Raw genomic sequence first — 22,812 nt, forward strand, 5'->3', positions numbered from 1 at the left:
CACAAATTAGACTTGACATGCACGAAACTGCAAGGTGACAAAGTTGAAACACCATAATGCCTCGGACACATTTCCTGGTTGTATCGCTCACCTGACTTCCTTATTGAATTCGTCCACGTGCAGGCAGCACCCTTTTGGAAATCCAGCAGACGATCCTTTCGATTCATACAGTATCTCAGAAATACCACCTGTGATGATTTTTCCTTCAAAGTAACACTTTTGTACTCCCTATTAAGACCATGAATATGGAGGTGAAAATTGTGAATCAGGGGGCGGCTTATATGAGAGAAATTGTCAAATTCAACGATTTTTAAGGCAATTTTAAGGGTACGGCTTATACGCAGAGGCGGTCAATATGCGAGAAAATACGGTACTTCACAGGAGCCAAAAAAGTGGGTTTGCACTGGGACCAAATGACTTCTTTCTTATCGGAATACAAAGAAGTAACATTAATAATAATTTGTCGTTAAAGGTCCACTTTCTGTTTTATTTTGATGTCAAAATGAGCAATGACAAAAATAAATAGATGACACGCTAATAAGTTGTGTATTGAAATATAATATCGTATCGGTCAGCCTGCTTTGTTATTTGGTGTCTTTTTTTCCAACTGAAATGAGATATACTTATATTGTTCTTTTGTTAATTGGGCCATACATGGCAAAAAATGTTGAAAGTACAGACAAGTTCGAAAATATTTCCTTTATTTTCATAAAGAGCAAAACATTACAATTGTATTTAAAGCGGATTTGTCTTGATTCAAGACTTCAGCAGGCACAAGTAAAGAATATCTTTAACAGAAAAGGCAAGATGTCACAAGGGCTGATTACAATATCAAGTTACATTAAGAGATGGAGGTCATACCAACTGGCGTGCATTTTTTTTAAATGTTTAAATTACTGTGTTTGCCAGCACCTTTTTAGAGTTTTAAGCTATGTAGACAAAAGTATTGGACTAAAGTAAAAGACTGATAATGACCAGCATTTATCAGAACAATATAAAAACATTGAATCCTTTGTTTAAGCAGGTGAGACATCTAATAACAGTTTGTCATTTACAAAGCCAAGCAAGAAGCAATATCTCAATTTTGTGTCTTGCGCAAAGACACTTTTGACAGCAGACAGCTGAAGCTGGGATTCGAACCGCTGACACTTTAGTCAGCCTCCTGGTCCATCGCAAACAAAGTATGGAGCCTTTTTCAGTGTTCTTCTTTGCAATTACATTGATGGCATCTGTTTTTATTCCTTTTCAAAGACAGTATGAGCTCTTCCAACATCTTGCGACCGAACCTGACGTCAGCGCAAAAGTGTCCCTTATCCAACCGACCAGGGACCTGCCACTGGTGTTCATCCTGAGAAAACCCAAGTCAAGTCCTTCTTTTCTCAATAACCACTATTACGCCGCATGTAGGCGTGACCCCTGACCGGGTAGAACATTTCAATGAAGGTAAGCGGCCCCACGGTGATCTGGCTAGGGCCTTGCACCTTGAAACCGGACTTCTGGTAGAAAGGAACCAGGAAGTCTTCGCACATGAGGACAGCACGTCGGACGTACGGCAAACAGCGGAGATACTGCAGGTAGCGCCACATCAGGATGGATCCTTTGCCCTGTTGGCGGAAGGTGCGATGGACGGCCAAGACGTGGATGTGGACAGTCGAGCCGTGAGGCTTATGGAGAGTCAGGGCGTCCTGGAAGATGACCACAAGTCAGTTGGGGTTGGAATCGGGATGAAATGGCTGAAGCGAGGTGTGTTGGAAAAATTTTCACATCCAAACTACCAGCTTTTTATCTCTTCATAGAACAAGATTCTCCTTAGCTGTTCATTTCGTAGAATTTCCCCATACACCATGAGCACAATTTTTGTTTCGAGTTACATCGCACAGCTGTTTTTTGCTCATTTTTAGGTGCTGAATCCAAAACTGATTAAAACATTTCCTGGATCACATCCATTTTTCTTAAGGTTAGATTTCCATTTTGTTAAAAAATCCTTAACATTATGCTTTTTTTATGAAACTTTTAAATATTGACATTGAAATATGAAAGGAATTGACATGACTGTCTTTTGAAGCATTTTTCATGCAATTCTTTATTTAGATCACGTGTCAAAGTGGCGGCCCGGGGGCCAAATCTGGCCCACCGCATCATTTTGTGCGGCCCGGGAAAGTAAATTATGAGTGCCAACTTTCAGTTTTAGGATCAAATTAAAATGAAGAGTATAGATGTATATTAAATTTCCTGATTTCCCCCCTTTTAAATCAATAATTGTCATTTTTTAATCCATTTTTTTCTGTGTTTTACAAAAATCATTTTGTAAAATCTAAAAATATATTTTAAAAAGCTCAAATAAACATTGTTTTAGATCTATAAAAAACTGAATATTCAGGGCTTTTAATCTGGTTCTTTTAATCCATCTATTAAAAAAAATCTAAATATTACATCTAAAATGGTCCGGCCCACGTAAAATCAAGTTGACGTTAAAGCGGCCCGTGAACCAACCCGAGTCTGACACCCCTGATTTAGATGCACATATGTGATGTGTATACAGCAGTATATTGGACAGGTGTCTTACCATGGTGAGTCTCTCACTGTCCCACAGTGAGCCGATAATGAAAGCGACCAGACGTCCCTCCTCGAACCATCCCAAAGAAAGCTCGGGACACAGCGTGAGGAATTGACGCACCTCGTCCAGCAGGAGAGGACATTCGCCGGACACTGAGATGAATGCTGTGTGAAGAGGTGATGAATTGAATACGTATTTCAAATATAGTAGTTTAACAACTCTACACCACCTAGTGAAAAATTGAAGGAAGCTCAACGTGTTAAGGTCAATGAGGTCAGCTGTTCACACTTGCATGTATCATGGATGTAGGGACCATGATTTTTAAAATGCGGGGGGGGGACCGCTAACCCAAGTTGGGACTTCTGTTAAATAAATAAGAAGTTCAGGATTACTATTGTCATATGTCGCACTTCATAGAGCGAGAGATTTTCAATGAGGCACATGAGTTAAGTACTCGCACGCTTATGACGCCACGCATATTTAATGTGGTATGCAGAATATGGCCTAGCATTACGAAGGCAAAATAAGCAAGGATGACCTTAAAATGTGTTCAAATCTTGATTGGATTGGTATGTTACTCCAAACTGTAACTTTTCTCATTAACTATGCACAGTTGCTGACTTTTGAAGTTTGGGTTATAACCATTTCAATGGTTGATGGATGGATGGTGATAAACTTCGTCCAATTTGACTGGAAGGTTGGCGGTGATCTACTGGTGGAATGAATATTCGCTGCCAACCCCTCCAGTCAATTTGGGTTCGACATCTATCGCCATCAGTGGCAGCCAGTTAACACTTAAAAAATGGATTCTGATCATCTGTTTAACAAATGAAAGTGGAATGTTTTCATTTTTTTCCAGCCTGAAAATGTATTTTTGACTTTAATTTTTCTGAAAGCGATCCTTGCGGTTTGATGCTCCAACCAGCCTCACGTTAACAGTGAACCTGTTGACCTTTTTGGGGGGATCGTGTTGGAAATCAGTCGATCAGAATTTGACAATATTTGAAATATAGCACGTTGGTCTCTCACCTTCTCTCTCGATCTCGAACACGCTGATGGCGTCCTCCGGGCTGAGGTTGCGGAACTCGCTGGCGGGCAGCGTATGTCGGCGTCCCCGCGACATGTGGAGCGGCTTTGGGAAGGACATGGAGCTCACCAGCGACATGATTTCAAAAATGTTTAGGAGCCCTGAAATCCACCTGGAAAGAGAATACTAACTGTATCTTTTTTTCCCCCCTTGTCCGTTCCCTCCTGCAAAGGTGGTTCCTCGTTGGGATCGTGCGTAAAGATTGAGCGCGGATCGTGCGCGTCAGCGGCTTTTATAGCCTGGCGGAGCGCACCTTCGACCGCCTGGTAATCTTCCACTTGCCAGCTGGATAACCAAACCTTCCAACACGTGAGGGAGCTGAATCGGAACAATAATCATATTGAGACGGGGCCCCGGGACTTGTTTTCGTGTGTTATGACTGATCCGGGATCATTTGGTGGCATGACGAGGATCAGTTCGCCTTATCATGCCACCGACATGTAAACAACATGCGAAAGAGGGGCTTGAGTCGAGGGAGGGCGATGATCATTGCCAATGACGGAGATAGAAGTCCAATCTGTAGTGACGGGGTTCAAATGGATTGGATGGAAATGGATTGATAAATTCCCAGACAGAAATTCCCGCTGTCCACACGGTTTGGAATTCGTGGCTTCTTTGCCTCGCAATTTATAACAATTTTGTTTTTGAAGTTTTCATTTTTTAATTTTTTTTTTATAATGGACCTCACATTTATGGGGGTCGAGGATTCGATCCCAGGTCGTTCCTAACTGTGTGGAGTTTGCATGTTCTCCCTAGGCTTGTGTGGGTTTTCTACGGGTACTCCGGTTTCCTCCCACATCTGAAAAACATACAGGTTGAACAATCTGAATTTCTCCTAAGAATGAGTGTGAGCGTGAATCTCCTTGTGCCATGCGATTGGCTCGCCACTAGTTTAGGCTATATACCCTGTCTGGTGCCTGTAGTTCGCTGGGATAGGCTCCAGCACCCCCGTGACCCTTGTGAGGATAAGCGGTTCAGAAAATGAATGGAATGAATATATATTATAATTTTTACTTTATTTTAAAAAAATATTTTATATTTTTCCATTTATTTATTTGACATTTACCAATTGATTTGCAGATTAAATATAACAAGTGAAACGTGCAGATATGCAAGTGTGTGTAACAAACAATACCACTGTTTTAGCTCGATAAACAAGATTAGATGTTTGAGAGTTTCACCAGCTTTCTGGAGACTTAGTTGTTATCCCTTTAAGTTACTCTCGGGTTTTCCATAGTCTCCTTTTCAGGTATGTTAGTGGATTAGGCCTGTCGGATGCATACGTTTGTTGTTTACCACCTTTCCAGGCTAAAACTGTACAATAAGGTTATTGGAGGTGTCCGCATTTTGAAAAAGACACACATAGTAGATGAATGTCATGAATGTCAATCGGTGGCCAGCCAATCGCAGGGCACAAGGAGACAGATCACCATTTGGGGATGTGGGAGAAAACTGGAGTACCTGAAGAAAACCCATACAAGCCTGGGGAGAACTTGCAAACTCCATAATGGAAGGTCCGGACCAGGGATAGGACCCGATCTCAGAACTGTGAGGCCGATGCGCTAACCCCACGGGGCAAAAGATTATATGGCTGGTTATCGAACATTAGCTATCCAAGTTTTATCAAAATACCCAACATTAAACTGCAGTACCATAGTGAGTCCAGGTGTTCTTAAAAAAATATACCTTACCTTTACCAAACCTGGATCTCAGAATTGTGTAACTACTATTTTTTTAATACTCATATTTTCTGGGGCATGTTAATATAAATAGACACTACTATAAATATCTCGAAAATCCACTATACTTTCCTCACTCCTATTTAATTACTATGTATCCTATCTCCCAACAGGCACTTGACTGACATCTATCGACGAAAGGCGGTACTGCGCGATGACACCCTGACGTTGAAGTTACGCAGCTTGCGCAAAACTACGTAAACGTGCGTCCTCGTGCGGCCAGTTCCGATCGGGAGTAACAACCGCAGCAGTAGCAGGAGTAGCAGCAGCAGCAGCAGCAGCAGCAGCATCGCTCCCTGACAACAAGCAGCCATGGCGGAGCCCTCAGCACACGATTCGACCGTCGCCACACAGCCTCCATCCCCAACCACGGGCCTTTCCCCAGCGGCCAGCCCGGGCTCCGAACAACTATCCGTGGCCCTTTCTCCCATCACAGACGACTCTCAGCGTCTCCTCTTCACCCACGACTTAGTCTCCAGGAAGTATAAAGAATCGGTCCGCTTCGGCCTCGTGCGGATGATCGACGGCGAGGAAGAATTCAACTCCGATTCGGACCTTGATGACGGCGGGGGGAGAGACACAGGCGGCGGCGGTGGAGGTGGAGGAAAGGGCGGCGAACGAGTGCCGTGCGGTTCGGACACGGAGAGCGTTACAGGCAACCACAACCGGCCTCCTCTCGGTCGTGGGTTCGTCCGTGTCCAGTGGTACCCCGATGGAGTGAAGCAAGACATCAAAGAGACAAAGGTACCACGCAAAAGCACACGCGGACACACTTGACCCAAGACCGGATACGTAGCCCTTTGTCGCCCGGGGACAAACTCGTTTATTTCCCCACTCTGCTGGTCTTCATCAAGCTAGCCTAGATGGCTAACTTGTTAGCATTGCGAGCTCACATGCTCGCTAGCAGCCGTCAGTTGCCGAACTGCTTTTGCTTTTTAAACATTAAACCTCTTTAACAGGAAACGGTGCTTTTCTGTAAATATTAGCCATTCGGCCCGTTTGTGGTATTGCCAGCTGCGTTGTGACTGGTTTAATGTCTGCTAGTGTCAAACTAGCTTCTCGACAGGTGTACAACGTCGCCCCAGTGACTGGCTCTTTCGAAACTTAGGCTACCTCCCTATCCCACTTGGGTGTGACATGCATGGATGGAGCCCATGCATCCATTAAGAAACCATGTCATTGTTTATGTAGATTTTTCTTGGAAAGGTGTCACTTTGAAGGAACTAGATCTCCTTTTTGTTCAATCATTTTCATTTCCTCAGTAAACATCCAGTCATTTTTCTAGATGCTTATCCTCATTAGGAGTAAAGTACACTGGTGTCAACTCATAAACACCAAAGGCCTCACAGTTCTTGGTTTAAATGTCCTAAATGGACACGAACATGTGGCCGATGTACTCCGCACCACTGAGCAATATCAACAACGTAAACGTCCCAATGTCTTATTTCAGTTTTCAAAGAAAATAGCTTAAAAGACAAAAGCGTCTGCATTAAATGTACAGTTTACTGTGTAAAACAAGGGCTTTAGTGCCAAAATAAAGGGAAAGAATGGCGGTTAACCTGGCTTTGACGGGTGCAACCATTTTGTGTCCTACTCAACTCGGTCTTATCACTGACCTGTCTTTGCATTGCTATTTTTTTTCAGTGGCCACGGAGAACATTCTTCTCCGCATGTACCGTCACATTGCTTTTATGTAAAGCTATTGTCAAAGGACATGTTTCTAAAACAAGGACTGCTCTAGAAAGAGCACAGAGGCTTGCTTTAGTTCAGAGAGACGAGACTAGCCTAGAAGTATTTCAATGTCTCACGTTGTCCTTTTTAGTCTGCCTACAAGTGTATAATGTGTCACATTCTATTGTCGGTCTGCTTTGACCAAATTTCAGTATTTGCATACTGTAATACACACGTGAACAATTCCTAATTCATTTAAAAAAGGGTTTCTTCAGGAAACTGCACCCCCAAATGTCTTGCTGGTCTTTTAATCAATCGTATTAGAAATATTGTCACTCATGACATTAGTATTCACAGAATACAGATTTTTAGGGATTTAAGTCGCAGAAGCAACTGCAATCTGCTAAAGTAAATTATGGATGAAGAAATTGTCTATTAGGTCATTTCCTTACTGCGGCAATCCGTCTAAACTAGAGGTATTTTACCCCTGGGGACAATTTGTCATTTTGTTTTGACATCTGTTACAAATGGGAGCAAACATGGCGACCATGCTTGCTGCCTAACCCAATGTTTTTACTGATCGGCATAAAAACAAAGAAAGTAGCTGTCGTTAGTTGGACTAGGGGCCCTGTGTCTCTTCCAAAATAAAGCTCAAGAAGAATTTGCTAAGTCAAATATTTTATGTTCAATAAATCTTTGCTTTCTGGCAACATTAAGTCAAACATGAACCGGTACCGGTCTATGTTCTGGTTGTTGGGGACTGGTTACATGAATTGTTTGAGGTAGTACTTCTGTTCGCAAGTTAATAGCAAAATACAAATAAATAGTAACAATAAAAAAAAATGCAATTTGGAGTTTTTAAGGAATCCACACTAGAATGTTTTTAGAATGTATATGACACAGACAAAACCCACACCAGTGTGGGGAGCACATGCAATTTCTACATAAGAGCTACGATTTGAGCAGGAACCACGAGGTAAGGTGTTTAATTTTCCAATAGCCATGTTGCCATAGAAACACTCCCTAAGCATCTGTACAGTGGTTTGAATCATAAGTAGGAGCAGATACACTGAAAGCTGATGCTGTTGCTATGCCTAACCAAAAGGAATGTATAGGGAGTGAATTCCTGTTGCATCTCTAAAGAGTGATTCCATTCCAGCCATTCATGGGGCACAAATAGAGACAGACAACCAATCACACTCGCAATCCCAGGGGAATCGACCCCACGCTGCCTGCGCTAAAATCAGACAAATATACCACTGCGTTAGTCATGGCTCCTGGTCTTCCCCTCATACGACCCAAATCAAGGATAGCGGTGCATTGGAGAAAGATGGGCGCGGTTGAGCTCATCCCTGAGCTTGCTCCCTGGCATGTATGACACAGCAGTGTGAGACCGCCATGTCTTTTATTGTAATGAAGACACTCTTGTGTAACAGCTGAACTGATGTTGTGTGATGGGAGCCACTCCCTGGATTGTGGATGTACACGGTTGGGTGACGCCAATATGCACCCCAGAGCCCCAGGATGGTTGTTGGCTACTACTTGAGCCGATCATCTGAAGTATTCTGCTTTGACGTCAGCAAAAATATTTTATATGCATCTAAGAGCCGCGGTAATAAGGACATTCCATCATATTTTGTCTCGTGGTATGCTGTATTTTCATTATTGTAAAATTCCCCCTACTGAACAAAAGTTGACAAAGGCAGAATCCCCATTGGAATCCACGACAAATCTGAACCGACGATTGTCCGTGTTACAAGAAACAAGTACATAATCAATCACGCCGACCCGCTGATAGCTTCTCGTAGCCGCCAGAGGATGGTGCACAGTGGCGGCATGCTATTGATTGACACAGAGTTCTAGGAACCACTTAGTCACCAAGACAAAACAACAGACTAAAAAACACCAGTGCCTAACATCAACCTTTTTTTTATCAAATTTCCTTCAGCCATTCTAAACAATACAACAAATGGATGACATAATTGCACATTGAGAGATGGAACTAGCACATCAATCAGAAACATGAGAAGGATAACGGAGCGCTGGCTAAGAGAGTGAAAATCAACACAAACCAATGTGGTAAAGGCCAGTTATTTGCCCAGAGAAGACTAGATATAAATAAACAAAGAAAAACAATGTAAATCTAAAAAGGTGTGTGCCAGTGTGTGAAGCAGAGAGCAGGCTGTCTCCCTAATGGGCATGGCCTAAACTGCAGATGAAAATGGAAGCGAGAGATCAAATGAGATCCATTATCTCAGGGCAAGACAAGCATCCAGTTTGGAGTGTATTATGTCAACCTTCCCCATCACTGGCCAGCTGGGAAACTGATGTGAGAACTGATGTATGGGAGGACCTTGCAAATGGGGAAAGGGGAGCTGATACATGGCTTAAGTGGTGTAACATCAGGGGTGGAGACTCTGGAAGCATGTCAAGAAAGGTCATACTCAATTGCATTTAACAACGGCAGGCTTGTCCAATATAGGTATGGGTACAACTACATTTCTTGTCAAAACGAACAAGGTAGGCCAAACAAATATAAGTGAGTCTTCCCTAGTTCGTACTTAAATAATGACCTCTGTCATTACTTCCTCTTCATTTTTCCCCAGCATGCTTGTTACTGTAGCATAGGCGCTCATACCTTGTTAAGGAAGAAGAGGTGCGCCTGTGAACTGCATTGCTCTGTATTACCATTTTTTTTCGTACCGTTCCCCCTCCTCAGAATGTGTCTTATTAATTAGGGGCCGAGTCAAAGCAAAAACAGGCTGCCATAAACGACTTTACATTCTGGGGTAGGAAGGCACGGGCCCACGTTTTAATACAATGAGCAATGCCTACTTACTCTGCTCTGTAGGCTAACATTTGTATTTCATCTCATCCTCAGCTGATGCTCGAAGATCGATCCATCGTCATCAGAGACGTTGTTCGGCGCAATAATTCAAATGTAAGAACACGCAACAACTTTTCTTAATTTGAAATCCTCTCAGCAGTTTTTTTTTCCTTCCTCTTTCTTCTGTGTAAAAAGGTGTGTGCCAGTGTGTGAAGCAAAGAGCAATCTGTCTCCCTAACGTCTCTCAAATCTTTGTATTAACCACTTTCAATGTTTTTTGCAGGACAGCCAGTGTGGTATTGTGACCAACGTGGACATTGAGTGCACAGTGAAACTAGTGGGCACAAACTGTGTAATATATCCTGTCAACAGCAAGGAACTAGAGCCTATTTGGGTAACTTGACATTTCTATCATAAACATAGTCAAATATTCCAAATGAAACAATCAAGTACATAGTGTAATGCTCACAGCTTACATTATCAGAAACCATGACTTGCTCGAGACAAGAATTCAGAAAGATCAAATCAACGCTGCATTACGATCAAGAACTTCTTCATAATCACTGCTTTTGCTCATACTTGCAATATAACAATGCTCAGTTATACAACTTGTTCTAGTTTAAGTATATATACACTGGTACCCCAACATACAAACCATTCATTTCAAGATAAGCTTTAATGCAAAACCTTTTGGTCCAAGATACGGAAAAACAATCCACGTAACGAAAACACTTCCGGGACCAATTAATTTCGTAAGGAGAGGTACCATTGTCATTCTCCAGTCAGGAACAATACAAATCCAACAAAAAACATACAGGCGCTGTTCTTAATATAATCTTTTTATATCAGTCTTATGTGTCATCCTTGAGTTGACATGTTAATATTTGTTTCCCCAGTCTTTCATGTATGGTGACTACATAGCCTACGACTTTTGGCTGGGCAAAGTCTACGACATCACCAATCACATAATCCTTAAACTCTCCAATGGAGCCAGGTAGGACAATTTGCTTGCCATTGTGCATGTGTGTCACTATCCAACTCCTGTTGTCTGATCTTCCAGATGTTCGATGAGCGTAGATGATGGCGCCAAGCTGTATGATGTCAGCCCTCATTTTAATGACGCGGTAAGGAAAATAAAGTACCTATAATGCCATTTACCGCTGCTCCATACTTTGGTTTTGGGCAGGCAATGAGGATGTAGGCCATATTTTCTGTTGACTCAACCATTGTTGTTGTTTTTTTGTAGAGCGTCTTCTTTGATGAGTGTGGGTTCTACCCTGGCCAAGTCCTGATGGGTCCTTCTAAAGTCTTATCCAATGTCCAATGGTTGTCAGGAGTCAAGCCTGTTCTCTGCAAGAAGCTCAGGTTCAGGGCAGTGGTGGAAGAGGTATTGCAAGCCTTTGTCATTTTTGACACCTTTCCCATTTGCTTTTTTTTAGCTGTACACTAAAGAAAAGTGCTCTGTCTATCTTTGTCTATGTTTGCTTTTACTTTCTTTTTCTGTTTTTTAAACGGTGTCAATGTGGTGTAATCAGCTAAAGGTTTCTGAGCTGAAGGTGACCTGGATCACCAAAAGCTACTCCCCAAAGGGATCTGACAGCATCTATCCTCCGTCCTCCACTATCACCCAGGAGAACCTCTGCAGGTTGGTCTTCCCCCTTACGGCTACTTCTTGTCAATACTTACATACCGTGTTTTCACGACTATAAGGCGCACATAAAAGTCTTAAATTTTCTCCAAAATAGACAGGGCGCCTTATAATCCAGTGTGCTTTATATATGGGCCAATACTAAAATTGTTATCACGATAAAATGATATAAATCAGTTGATAGGGTACACCATCCTCTACAGCTCTCACAACTACGGCAAGCAGCCCCCGACTCTACTATTTTCCCGTAGAAAAAGTACTGCGCAGTGACTGCTGGGATATATAGTTCTTTTGTCAATACACCCAATGGATTGTGGCCTGGTGATCGGCATCAACACAGCTTTACGAAGCATGGACGCTAGCTACTATTTGCGAATGATTGTGGCGTGGTGATCGGCATCAACACAGCTTTACGAAGCATGGACGCTAGCTACTAGCTAGCTACTATTTGCGAATGAATTGTGGCCTGGCGATCGACATCAACACAGCTTTACGAAGCAACTTTGATGGATTTGTGGGTGATGATGACGTGAGTACATTGTAAAATGGCTAAATAAAGTACAACCGAACTCAGTTTTGCTTCCGTTGCCTTTTAAAAACGTGTTTTTAGCGTGTGGGTGTAGCGTGTATGTTTAAGCTGGTGTATGTTTTGCCATGCCTGGCTGCGTCTATAAAAACGGTGCGTCCTTTGTGTGTGTAAAATACAGAAATAGCACTCGTTATTGACACTGCGGCTAACAATACGGTGTGCCGTATAGTCGTGAAAATACGGTACATTATTTTACAACTCCAATTGCAATGAAATTAGGATGCTAAAATGAAAAAAAAACTTCAATTTTTCCAATTTCTTAAGGATGTCTTTAACACTGGACATATTCAATAAAAAAAGAAAAATAGAAAAAATGCAATTATTTCCAATTTAAATAAGCTCCAAAAGTAAGATATTTAATGTTCCAAAAGAAGAAAGTGTTATTTTGAGCAAATGGTCATTAATGTAAAAAATTGTGTTACAACACTTCTTTTAATAACATTTAATAAATGTTTGGAAACTAAGGACACAATGTTTTGTAGGTAGAATTATTTGCCATTTTTATTTATGCTTACAGCTTCAGTTGTTCAACAGTGCTAGGTCTCTGATGTCGTATTTTATGCTTCATAATGTGGTATTTCATTGCAATTTGGGTTGTACCATACATATTTTTGTTCAGATCCGATCATTTCTGTTGCTATTCATTCTGGGTTTAGGGTGAGACGTCTGGGTTACTATGACCACACCCAGAGGCAGCTTGGGAACGGGGGACTGTACGTGTTGCCTGAAAATGGGGACTCCACGCACATCACATTCGAAGGACCTGAAAAGCCCACTATCCTGCAAATGGACCCCGTAGCTAAAAAGGTCCAGATTACATCATTCATTTCTGATAATGATCTTTAAAATTCATCTGTAGTCATTCAGAAGTGATATTGTCAGTTCCTGCCTCACTCACGTAGTGTGTGCATGTCTTGCAGTTGAAAAGAATTTTCAAGAAGGATTCCGGAAAGAAGACTGAAAACATCAGTACACAAGGTGCCCAGCAATTCTGTCCTCTGAGAGTCAAACTGTGTATTTCTATGGAAATGAGAAGGGCCAGTGAAGAAAGAAAAGACGCTTGACAGAATTTTCAATTTTAAAGCCAGGATTCTGACTTTAAAGTGAAAATCCTGCCAATCATTGTTTTAAGTAAGTCTTAAGTTAATTCAAATGCTAACTAAATAACATCCTAAATTCATCCAAACGGTGTAAACTTGTTTGGCCCAGCGTACAGCAAATAAAAAAAAGTCTCCCTTCCCAAATTATTTGTTCTGACATTTGTGTTGCATACCTTTTTAATTTAGAAGTGCTAACTATCCTCATTTTTGCTGTCACCAGGAGAGCCTAAATTAGAGCAAACAGACTCCCATCAATACAATAATTGCCCAAACAATCAGAACCTGCCCGACCCCCAGAATGCTCCCGTCGAACACGCCGAGCAGGACGCCGACGACGAGGGAGCAGAAGATTCAGATGACACCAGGTCTGCCAGCTGCACTTTCATTTGACATATATGTGCCCAAATTCCTGGGAACTTGATTTTTTTTCTTCCTCAAATCTAACATTGTATACTTTTAATAGTTCTCTTACATCGTCAACTAGCTCGACGGCTTCCTCACAAAGCGGCGGTCAGGGGATCAACCGCAAGAAAAGCATCCCGCTGTCTATACGTAACCTGAAAAGGAAGCACAAGAAAAAGAGGACCAGATTCTCCCGTGTGTTCAAAGCAGGAGACAGGTGAGATGTACAAAGCATTCGACTCATTCGGTTTGAGTCACTTCCAACTTCCTCATGGTGTTAAAAGATAGATTACACACCTGACAGCTTTAGGTAGTAACTGTAATTATATTCTTAAAATTCAAGCACAGGGATAATACACGCACTGAATTCCAGTGGAGTTGATATATTTAATGGAATATACATGAAAGGAACATACAACGTGTTTGTTTTGCATGTTCCAACTTCATGGAATTGGGGTTTGTGTACACAAAATGATATGAAAGGGGTGAAAGACAAAAAGCAGCAAATGGGATATGTTCATTTGTGGTAAAGTGTCTTTGAAATATTCACGTTTTATTAGATTTTTTTTTTGAACACAGATTTTGAGGGCCTGACAAGAGTTACACTAGGTAGCATTGATTTTTATTTATTTTTTTAATCCATTTGTGAGGAATTACAAAGGGTTAGATGCACATATGAAACCGGTGGGATTTGGCTTTTTCCATAATGCTTTTAAAGATCAATACCATTAAATAGAGGGAAGAATTTTCTTTTGAAGTGAAAAATAAATATTTTTAAAGTGAAGATCTGCATTCTATAGCCACATTGTTATCAAATTGATACATTCAATTATTTTCTGCCTAATTATGATTATTTTTGGGTTAAATATTATACTTGTGTTCTGAATGTTTAGTGTGGCTGTGCAAGTTGTATTGACCAAGACCACAGTTGATGTGATGTGGAAGGACGGACATTTAGAGAAAGGGTTACGATCAAATGACCTCATCCCTATTCAGCATCTAGACGACCACGAGTTCTACCCCGGTGACTTCATTGTGGACAAACGACGTAAGCAACACTATGAGAATTCCTGTATTTTTTCCACATAAATAATGGCAATATTCGGTTAAAGTTCTCCATGATAAGATCTCTCAAAATGTATATGTGGCTCACCGTAGCCCAAGCCCTCCAGGATCCAGGCTTGTATGGCGTGATCCAATCGGGCGACCACAGGGGCAGGACGTGTGTAGTTAAATGGATCAAACTCAACACCACCAGTGACGACGTGGAGGTCAGTCACGAGGACAGTTTGCAACTAGGAAATTTATATTGTTGCATATTAGTGGCAATTTATAACCCCCCTCCCGTCCGTCGCTTCCAGGTTGTTGGTGTTGAAGAGGATGTCAGCGTCTACGATATAGCGGATCACCCGGATTACCATTTCCGCATCACTGACATTGTCATCAGGATATGGAACTCGGAGGTCGGCGAGAACGACTGTGAAAATGAGGTAAGATGTATTTGAATGATGTATTAGAAGACTCGTTGCACTGTTCGTCATTTTTACAAAAACATGGGTTAAAGTTTCAATAGTAAAATGGAGAAAAATACTCTAAATAGGCATCTGTTAACATACATTTTTTTAGATAACTATAGCTTAAAACATAGCAGACTGTCGGTGGTCAGAGAGAAAAAAGTACAAATATAAGTCACAGGCAATGCTAAACTATGAAAAAAAGTTTGACTTGTAGTCCGCAAAATATGCTATTTTCCCATCTTCAGACAGCAGTTGGCCAAGTGTCCAAGGTGGATGTGAGCAGCAAAGTGGAGGTGGTGTGGGCAGATAACTCCATGACCATTGTCCTCCCGCAGGTGCTTTACAACCCTATCGGCAAACTGATTAAAAAAAAAAAAACAATTGTCATCAAAGGTATTTCATTTCTTACAGCATCTTTACTGCGTGGATTCTGAGATGGAGGAGACAGACTACGACTCGGTGGAGGAAACCAGCAGCGTCCTTTCCACTGAAGAGTGGGAGGACGACAGCGACAGCTGGGAGACTGTTAATGACGTCACCGCAGAGGAGGACTTTAACCTGAACAACCGGGACGCCACCGAGGCGGCGACTCCGACGTCTTGCTACTCCACGTTCATCATTCCACCTCAAGAGGAGGACAAAGTCGGCGTTTGCAGTCCCACGAAAGCAGTCGACGCAAATGAAAGCGATGCGTCGGGAGTGGCCAGTTCAGCTTCTGGAGGAGGTGAGAGCTTATTTTTCACTTTTGATAAATACCTATTTCTTCTTTGACGAAATATGTCATGACAGTGCAACATGCTGTGACTTCTTAAATTAACAATGCGGAATGGCCTGATCTTCAATACTACCCTCTAAACCCTTTTTATTTTTCATACAATCAATGATGCATAAGAAAGTTCTACATTTGTTTGAGATTGCAAAAAAAAGCTGCAGACAACGTAGATTTTTTTTGTTAAAATCCAACTACATTTTTACATCCAAACTACTACTAAGCATATAAAATTGCTTGTTGCTACATATATACGCACCCTGTTATTTTTGTTCATCCTCTGACACACTCTAGTAGAGAAATGCAACATTTTGGTACCTTTCTTACAAGCTGTGTCTTTTGGAGCACTCCAGCAGGCGCCGTCAACGGAGCGGAGAAGCCAACTAAAGGTTTTCGGGAGTTAAAGGAAGCCCTGCGGATCCTGGAAAGCCTGAAGAACATGACCGTAGAGCAGCTTTGGACCGGGCTCTCGCCGACATCCCCCACCTCGGTCGCACCCGCTCCGGCGGCAAACGCGGCGAGTCCGGCGCCACCCACGGCCCCTGAAAAACCCAACAAGGAGAAGCGCTTCCTGGGGAACCTGGAGAAGCGCTTCCTGGATGACCTCAAGAAATTACAGGAGAACCTACAAAAGACTCTGGATAATGTGGCCATCGTGGAGGAGGAGAAGATGGAGGCTGTCGTAGAAGCAGGAGGCGGCGCTGCGGGGAAGGGGACAAAGGTATGTTTTGAGAAGCTTTCAAGCAGGGTTCAGTAGGGCTTGGTGATTTTTTTTAGATTGAGATGGTAGATCCACCAAATGTTTAGGTTCAACTTGGTGGTCAGCTGTGCCTTGCATTTTTAGTTGAACATAACTGCTGATTTGAAGTGTCTAGTTTGGAAGATTTTAAATGGTTGCTCAAAAATAATCCAATATTGATTGCGTTTTAAGCAATTTATTTCACTGGAGTTATGGTAAACTATTGCTTAATGCTAAAACAATCGGAAAGCCCTTTCTGTCATTTTAGGCTGAGAGATCTTTTGAAGAGGAGCCACGCACTCCAGTAGCTGGACAGGAATGGCCCAGTGACTTTCAAAGTGACACACCGGTACTGTGTCAACAGAGTAGTGGCAAACCTGGCGTCACATTTACAAGTGCCAAGGGTGAAGTGTTCTCTGTGCTGGACTGGGCACCAGGTACATCTTATTTTCCTCTTAAGTCTAAAGCTGAACTGTGTTTACATCGAAATGCTCCCTTTTTTGCAGACACGCACTCCTATTACAAAATGGAATTTCAGCCAGCTGAGGCTAAGAAGTTCTTCATCACGGTGAGGAAGGAAATGGCACTGCTTGCAACATCATTGCCAGGCGGCATCATGGTCAAAACTTTTGAAGACAGAATGGTGAGCTGTGTGGGCCATTTTGCCTTTGAACCAAATGGTTGCCGTTGACATACTGGTTAAAATTCCCCGCAGAAGCATGACATGCTCTTTCTCACGCAGGACCTGTTCTCGGCTCTGATCAAGGGGCCAACTCGTACGCCTTACGAGGACGGCTTGTTCCTCTTCGATATCCAGCTCCCTAACATCTACCCGGCGCTGCCGCCCCTCTTTCGTTACCTCTCTCAGTGCAGCGGTCGCCTCAATCCCAACCTGTACAACAACGGCAAGGTCTGCGTCAGTCTGCTGGGCACCTGGATCGGCAGGGTAAGCGTCTTCCGTACGGTAGTCGTTCTGAGGCTGGGATCGGTTCAAGCAGAGACTATGATCATTTTGTCTTCGGTTTACTCGATAGGGGAACGAGAGATGGACCAGCAAATCCAGTCTGCTGCAAGTTCTCATCTCCATACAAGGTCAGCAAGCTCAGGGGTGGCAAACCTTGGGCCAACTTAAAATCATTCCACTTTTATTAAACAGAGGATCTAAATTGGGTTAAAATAATTGCGTTTTTTAAAATGTTTTTTATGAACTCCTTCCTGCTATCGACGATAGACGCCAATCCAATTGTACTGCGAGAACCGGCAGCGATTGAAAAGCTAGCATAAAGAAAGGAATTCTCTCCCTTCATGTTCTTACTTTTTCAAAACCAAGCTGTCTTTCTGCGGGGCGCACGCAGGTCTGATCCTGGTTAACGAGCCGTACTACAACGAGGCGGGATTCGACAGCGACCGTGGCCTCCAGGAGGGTTACGAGAACAGCCGCTGCTACAACGAGATGGCCCTCATCAAAATGGTACAGTCCATGACCCAGCTCCTTCAGAATCCCGTGGAGGTGTTCAGGCAGGAGATCCGGGACCACTTTGTCACCAATGGCTGGCGTCTGGTCCGTCGGCTTGAGGCGTGGCTGGAGCTGCGCGACGCAGGCGCCGGCGCCCACCGAGCCAAGCCTTCTGGCGCCGAGGCTGCGGACGAGCGAGCCGCCCATCTGAAAGCGGGAGACAGTATTTTGGAGGAGGATCAGGAAGATTTGGGACTCGGGGCGGGCGCCATGGCCGCCCCTCAGCCCAAGACCGGACACATCTCGGACTGCGATGGCAAAGGCGCCTCTTCGGTCACGTCAGAAACGGTCGCCGTCCCCGCCGCCGCCGGTGACGGAGCGCTCGGCCAGCCGGTGGTCCGACCTAAGAAACGAAGAAAGAGCTATCGCAGCTTCTTGCCCGAGGGAGGGGGGTACCCGGACATTGGCTTCCCTCTCTTCCCGCTCTCAAAAGGCTTCGTGAAGAGCGTCCGTTGCGTTCTGATGCAGTATCGAGCCGCGCTGGAGACCGCCGGCATCCCCGAGCGGGCCGAGGACAAGTGAGTGCCTGTCAATCGCTGTTTGTAGGAGGAATTTTCTAAATCTTTTATTCACTACACTCTGTAATATTATCGGTAGAATGATTTCAACAAGATTGCAATGGATCAATTATCTGATCTTTTTTTTCCCTCTGTTCCTCTCCAGCGAACCATAAAGAGACCAAGGACCTCTGCCTATACTTGTCCCAGAGACCCCTCCATCTGCACTTTAAGCAGGTAAACGTCCCCCTCCCCACTTATTTTGCCAGCGGCGTGGCTCAAAAACGTCGGAACGAACCGTGCCATGGACACCACCGAGCACCTTTTTGGTTAAAATTCTCTTCGACTTATGAAGGACCACCGACCGGGCTTCTGTCGCAATAGCCCGTCCTGCCGCCGCTGCCGAATCCATCCGAATGTCGAGCAGCCCTGCGGGAGCTCTTCTTAATCCAAATCACTTTTTGCCAACATGCAAGGATTCCGTCACACTGCCAAAAAAAAAAAGCTTGTCACTTGAGTCTGAATGCTAATTTGGTTACATCATTCAAAGTAGCTCTGTCTGGCCAAAATGGAATGGATGACATTTTTAGTTAGATTGAACACATGCACACGCAAACACGTCCATCCCATCGCTACGTCAAAATGTTGCCTTACTTGAATCGTAACAAAAAAAAAGCTTGTTCTGAGCTGCTCGGTTGCTTGGCAGCTTTGTCCCACCACCCAAAAAAAACTCTTATTAAAAAGACTTATTAAAAAGATGAATACTGTACCACCTTTCGCTCCTACAAAGTCTCCATTCTGGTTTTAATCATGGCCAAGGGATAGGTGATGATGCTGTACTTCACTGTGACAAAAAGTCCAACTTGTGCTTCCTAGGGAGAGCAGAGCCCAAAAATGAATATGATTTGACATTTTCTATTGCGGACTAAACCTACGCTTTGCTTCTAACATGGGTGGACGACATGGATTTGACCCGCGTTCTTCATCGGACGAGGCGTTCAGATGTTCCACGTTATTATTCTGCTGCCTTTACCACTGCAGAGGAAGAAGTTGTCACTGTAGCGCCGAGCCCTTCCTCCTCCTCCTCTTCTTCCCCACTCGTGAGTAAATGTCCACCTTCTCCTGATCTCGCGAGCATACGAGCTCCTGCCTAAAAAAAGCCGTCAAAGAACTAACGGAGCACTTTTCGCCCTCGAAAAATATCTGGTGTATTATTTCTCTCCTCCCCCACCAAGCCAAAGCATGGAACGTACGTTTTGCTTTCATTTTTAGCCTTTCGGAGAGGCAAAACTTGACTGTACCATCTCATTTCCACAGTGGCCTGTTTTATTTATAAATATATATTTATAAATACATGATAAGTAGCCTGATATGTACAAAGTGAATTCATTTTTTTTCCAAAACTGCATTTGTTGTGTTGAGACAGATGTATAATAGCGACGTATTAAACTTTGAAAGCAGTACTGTAAGTGATGCGTTGGTCTTATTCCACTTTAAAACTAAAGCTTGAACCGCAAGTAAGAAAGTCTTGAGTGTGATGATATTTTTTCAACATTTCTATTGTTATTTAAATGGTTATTTCAAGTACTTATGAACTCATTCAACAACAACACGTTTTTTTGTAATGATCTGCCATCTAAATGTACAAACAGAAGTAGCCAGTTTATGATGTTTACCAGGAAGGGCGCTAGAGCTCCGATGCAAGTTTTTTGGCTGATCAACCATACCAGTTCCTCTGGCCTGTTGCTGCCATTTTTAAGTGCATTGAAATGTAACAAGCTCTGTTACAGGATTTTCCACAACAACAAAATTTGTCCCACCTTTTGACTCTGTCAGGCTCGCACTCGACTCATTTCATTTGGGCCGGACCATTTTCTATCTAATATCTAGATTTTTTTTTTTTTTAATTGGATTAAAAGAATTGGATCAAAAGAAACTTATGATTTACTTTCTCGGCCGCCCAAAATGATTTGGTGGGCCAGATTTGGCCCCTGGGCCGGCACTTTGACACCTGTGCTTTACATGGTCATTTAAAAGATTAAAAAAAGCCTTACTATACATAGTCATATTTGGGGGGAAAAGCCTCGTTTTTTAAATCCAGCTCGGTCCAAATGTGTGGAGTTTGCATGTTCTCCGGAGGCCTGCATGGGTTTTCTTTGGGTGCTCCGGTTTCCGCCCACATTCCAAAGACATGCATGGTAAGCTGATTGGACACTCTAAAAAACTGCCCTTAGGTATGGGTGTGAGCGTGAATGGTTGTTTGTCTCCTTATGCCCTGCGATTGGCTGGCCACCAATTCAGGGTGCCTCCCGCCTCTGGCCCCAAGTCATCTGGGATAGGCTCCAGCAACCCCCGCGACCCTAATGAGGTTAAAGCGCTTCAGAATGAGATGAGACAATGAAGCATTCTTTGCGTTTCAAATGTTAACTTTTAATGGAGTCAGATGGCCTGAAATAAAGGTGAGTTGATGTAAAATACTAAGTAAAATGTTACTCAATGTTTGGTTTAAAAAAAGTACTAACACATACTGTTTTATAGCATCAAGACCACAAAAATCATGACTATCTTCAAAACATGGACTTTGTTTTGGGAGAACAAACCCCCTCGTTGAGCACGGTAAGCAAGCCACCATCTTTTCCACATTCAATATGGCAGGACAATGTGGGCGTGGTTACGCCTAATGACGAAAGCTGCGTAGACTACGCACATGCGCAGTAGCTCGTTCTTTCAAACACCCTTTGCGTTGCTGACGGACGGCTAGGTTTCACACGAGGTAAGGCGTAGAGCAATTTACTGGCCTAAAAGCATTTTTAGGAATCGTTTTAGGAATATGTTGAGCCAAAAACGCATACAAAGCTATTAGTTTAATGCCAGGTTAAACACACCGTCGACAATTAAAGTTTGGGCTCATTTTCCCCACCGGCTGTGTGCCGCATGTAGTCACATGCTAGCTTAGCATTAGCGTCACGACGATGCTCCCCATTTGATTTAAACGTATGTTGCCCGTTTTCTCTCCATAATTGAGTCGTGTAGTCGTGTATTTTTAATTTGATTAAACAAAGTCACTAACTGACAGTTTGCTGGGTAAAGGCTCCCAAAAATGACATCCAGTGCACGACTTAATTCCTGGTGTATGTAATGATAGTTTTCACTGCGAATGGTAAACACCCGTTTCCGATTTGTAATTGTTCTGTTTTCACCAAAAAATAATTTATACAAAAATTGTTACGCCAACTTTTACCTCGTTGTTAACGTCAGTCTGTAAATTTAATCGCCTTGTCTGGAAAAGGGAAAATAGCACGGAGCACTCAAACTTATTTTCATTCTTTATCTTGATCGTTTTTTTAAATTTCTTTTTGTAAATTTCTCTTGCCTGTAATAATTGTTTGGCTTGGTTAAATCAAGTTTTCCTTGTTTTTAGCAGCAACATGCAGCTCTTGTGTGCCCAGTACACTCACACCCTTGAGGTTACAGAAGAGGAGACTTGGCTAGATCAAGGTAAAACTAGTTTTTAAAAAAACACCTAAGCCTATCTGTTGAATCACTAGTCCCTATATATGATAACTTTTGCTTTTTTGTGCAAGTTTTCCCCAGTTTACCATCATGATGCAGCTCTTCCTGGGTTCCCGGATCATTCATACCCTTGAGGTTACAGGAGAGAAGACTGGGCCCTATCAAAGTAAGACTAGTTTCAAAAATAATATCTGAGCCTATCTATTGAATCTCCACTCTCTGTATTTATATAACTTTTGCTTTTTATTTTTGCACACATCCAGACTCTGGAGCATCTCCAAGTTGAGGACCGGGTGATCTTTCTTGCAGGATGCCCCTCTAAACTCCGGACAATACTGGCAGGTTAGTGTATTTGTTGAATATTCAAGTAAAATCATTATTATTAATCTTGTGTAACTCAATAATGGGTTAACTGATCTATTTTATGAATTATATCACCATGTTGATGTTTCACTGAACATAAGTTGTCCACCCCCTATATAGGTTAAGTCTACATGGTCTCTGGCTCATGCTGGCAAAGTGAGGCACCAGACTCTTAAGGTAAGTAATAGATTTTGAAGCAGAATTACTTTTAGTATAATTCAATGTTTTCCTTTAATATTCTTTGACAGGATGTAATTCTAAGTCCTTTTGTCCTATGA

General features: G+C 42.8%; 2 protein-coding genes and 1 long non-coding RNA gene across 6 annotated transcripts; 2 read left to right on the plus strand and 1 right to left on the minus strand.

Moving 5' to 3' along the window:
- Window positions 1-1,207: 1,207 nt before the first annotated feature.
- Window positions 1,208-3,948, minus strand: aanat1 (arylalkylamine N-acetyltransferase 1). Its single transcript, XM_077604536.1, has 3 exons — window positions 3,587-3,948; window positions 2,567-2,721; window positions 1,208-1,685 (listed from the first exon to the last, which is right to left on the minus strand). Exons 1-3 carry the CDS (start codon window positions 3,720-3,722, stop codon window positions 1,380-1,382), a joined length of 597 nt encoding a protein of 198 aa, XP_077460662.1. The 5' UTR covers window positions 3,723-3,948; the 3' UTR covers window positions 1,208-1,379.
- A 1,564-nt stretch (window positions 3,949-5,512) lies between these two features.
- ube2o (ubiquitin-conjugating enzyme E2O) lies at window positions 5,513-19,398 on the plus strand. 4 transcript variants are annotated; one of them, XM_077604530.1, is made up of 23 exons: window positions 5,513-6,127; window positions 9,936-9,995; window positions 10,165-10,275; window positions 10,778-10,875; window positions 10,942-11,005; window positions 11,128-11,268; window positions 11,417-11,526; window positions 12,775-12,925; window positions 13,039-13,096; window positions 13,439-13,583; window positions 13,682-13,837; window positions 14,514-14,668; window positions 14,779-14,891; window positions 14,982-15,110; window positions 15,383-15,472; window positions 15,549-15,861; window positions 16,263-16,627; window positions 16,914-17,082; window positions 17,152-17,288; window positions 17,388-17,591; window positions 17,680-17,737; window positions 18,001-18,679; window positions 18,825-19,398. In XM_077604530.1, exons 1-23 carry the CDS (start codon window positions 5,696-5,698, stop codon window positions 18,832-18,834), a joined length of 3,948 nt encoding a protein of 1,315 aa, XP_077460656.1. In that variant the 5' UTR covers window positions 5,513-5,695; the 3' UTR covers window positions 18,835-19,398. The 4 variants fall into 4 exon arrangements, with proteins under 4 accessions (XP_077460656.1, XP_077460657.1, XP_077460658.1 ...); XM_077604532.1 differs by having other exon boundaries at window positions 5,515-6,127; window positions 13,703-13,837; window positions 16,260-16,627; XM_077604528.1 differs by having other exon boundaries at window positions 5,517-6,127; window positions 16,260-16,627.
- Window positions 19,399-22,058: 2,660 nt separating this feature from the next.
- LOC144078054 (uncharacterized) lies at window positions 22,059-22,709 on the plus strand. Its single transcript, XR_013301157.1, has 4 exons — window positions 22,059-22,156; window positions 22,243-22,337; window positions 22,435-22,513; window positions 22,655-22,709. It is a non-coding gene; the product is annotated as an uncharacterized LOC144078054 (long non-coding RNA).
- Window positions 22,710-22,812: the final 103 nt, after the last annotated feature.

Source organism: Stigmatopora argus, chromosome 7 (genome assembly GCF_051989625.1).
Source record: "Stigmatopora argus isolate UIUO_Sarg chromosome 7, RoL_Sarg_1.0, whole genome shotgun sequence".
Lineage (NCBI taxonomy): Eukaryota > Metazoa > Chordata > Actinopteri > Syngnathiformes > Syngnathidae > Stigmatopora > Stigmatopora argus.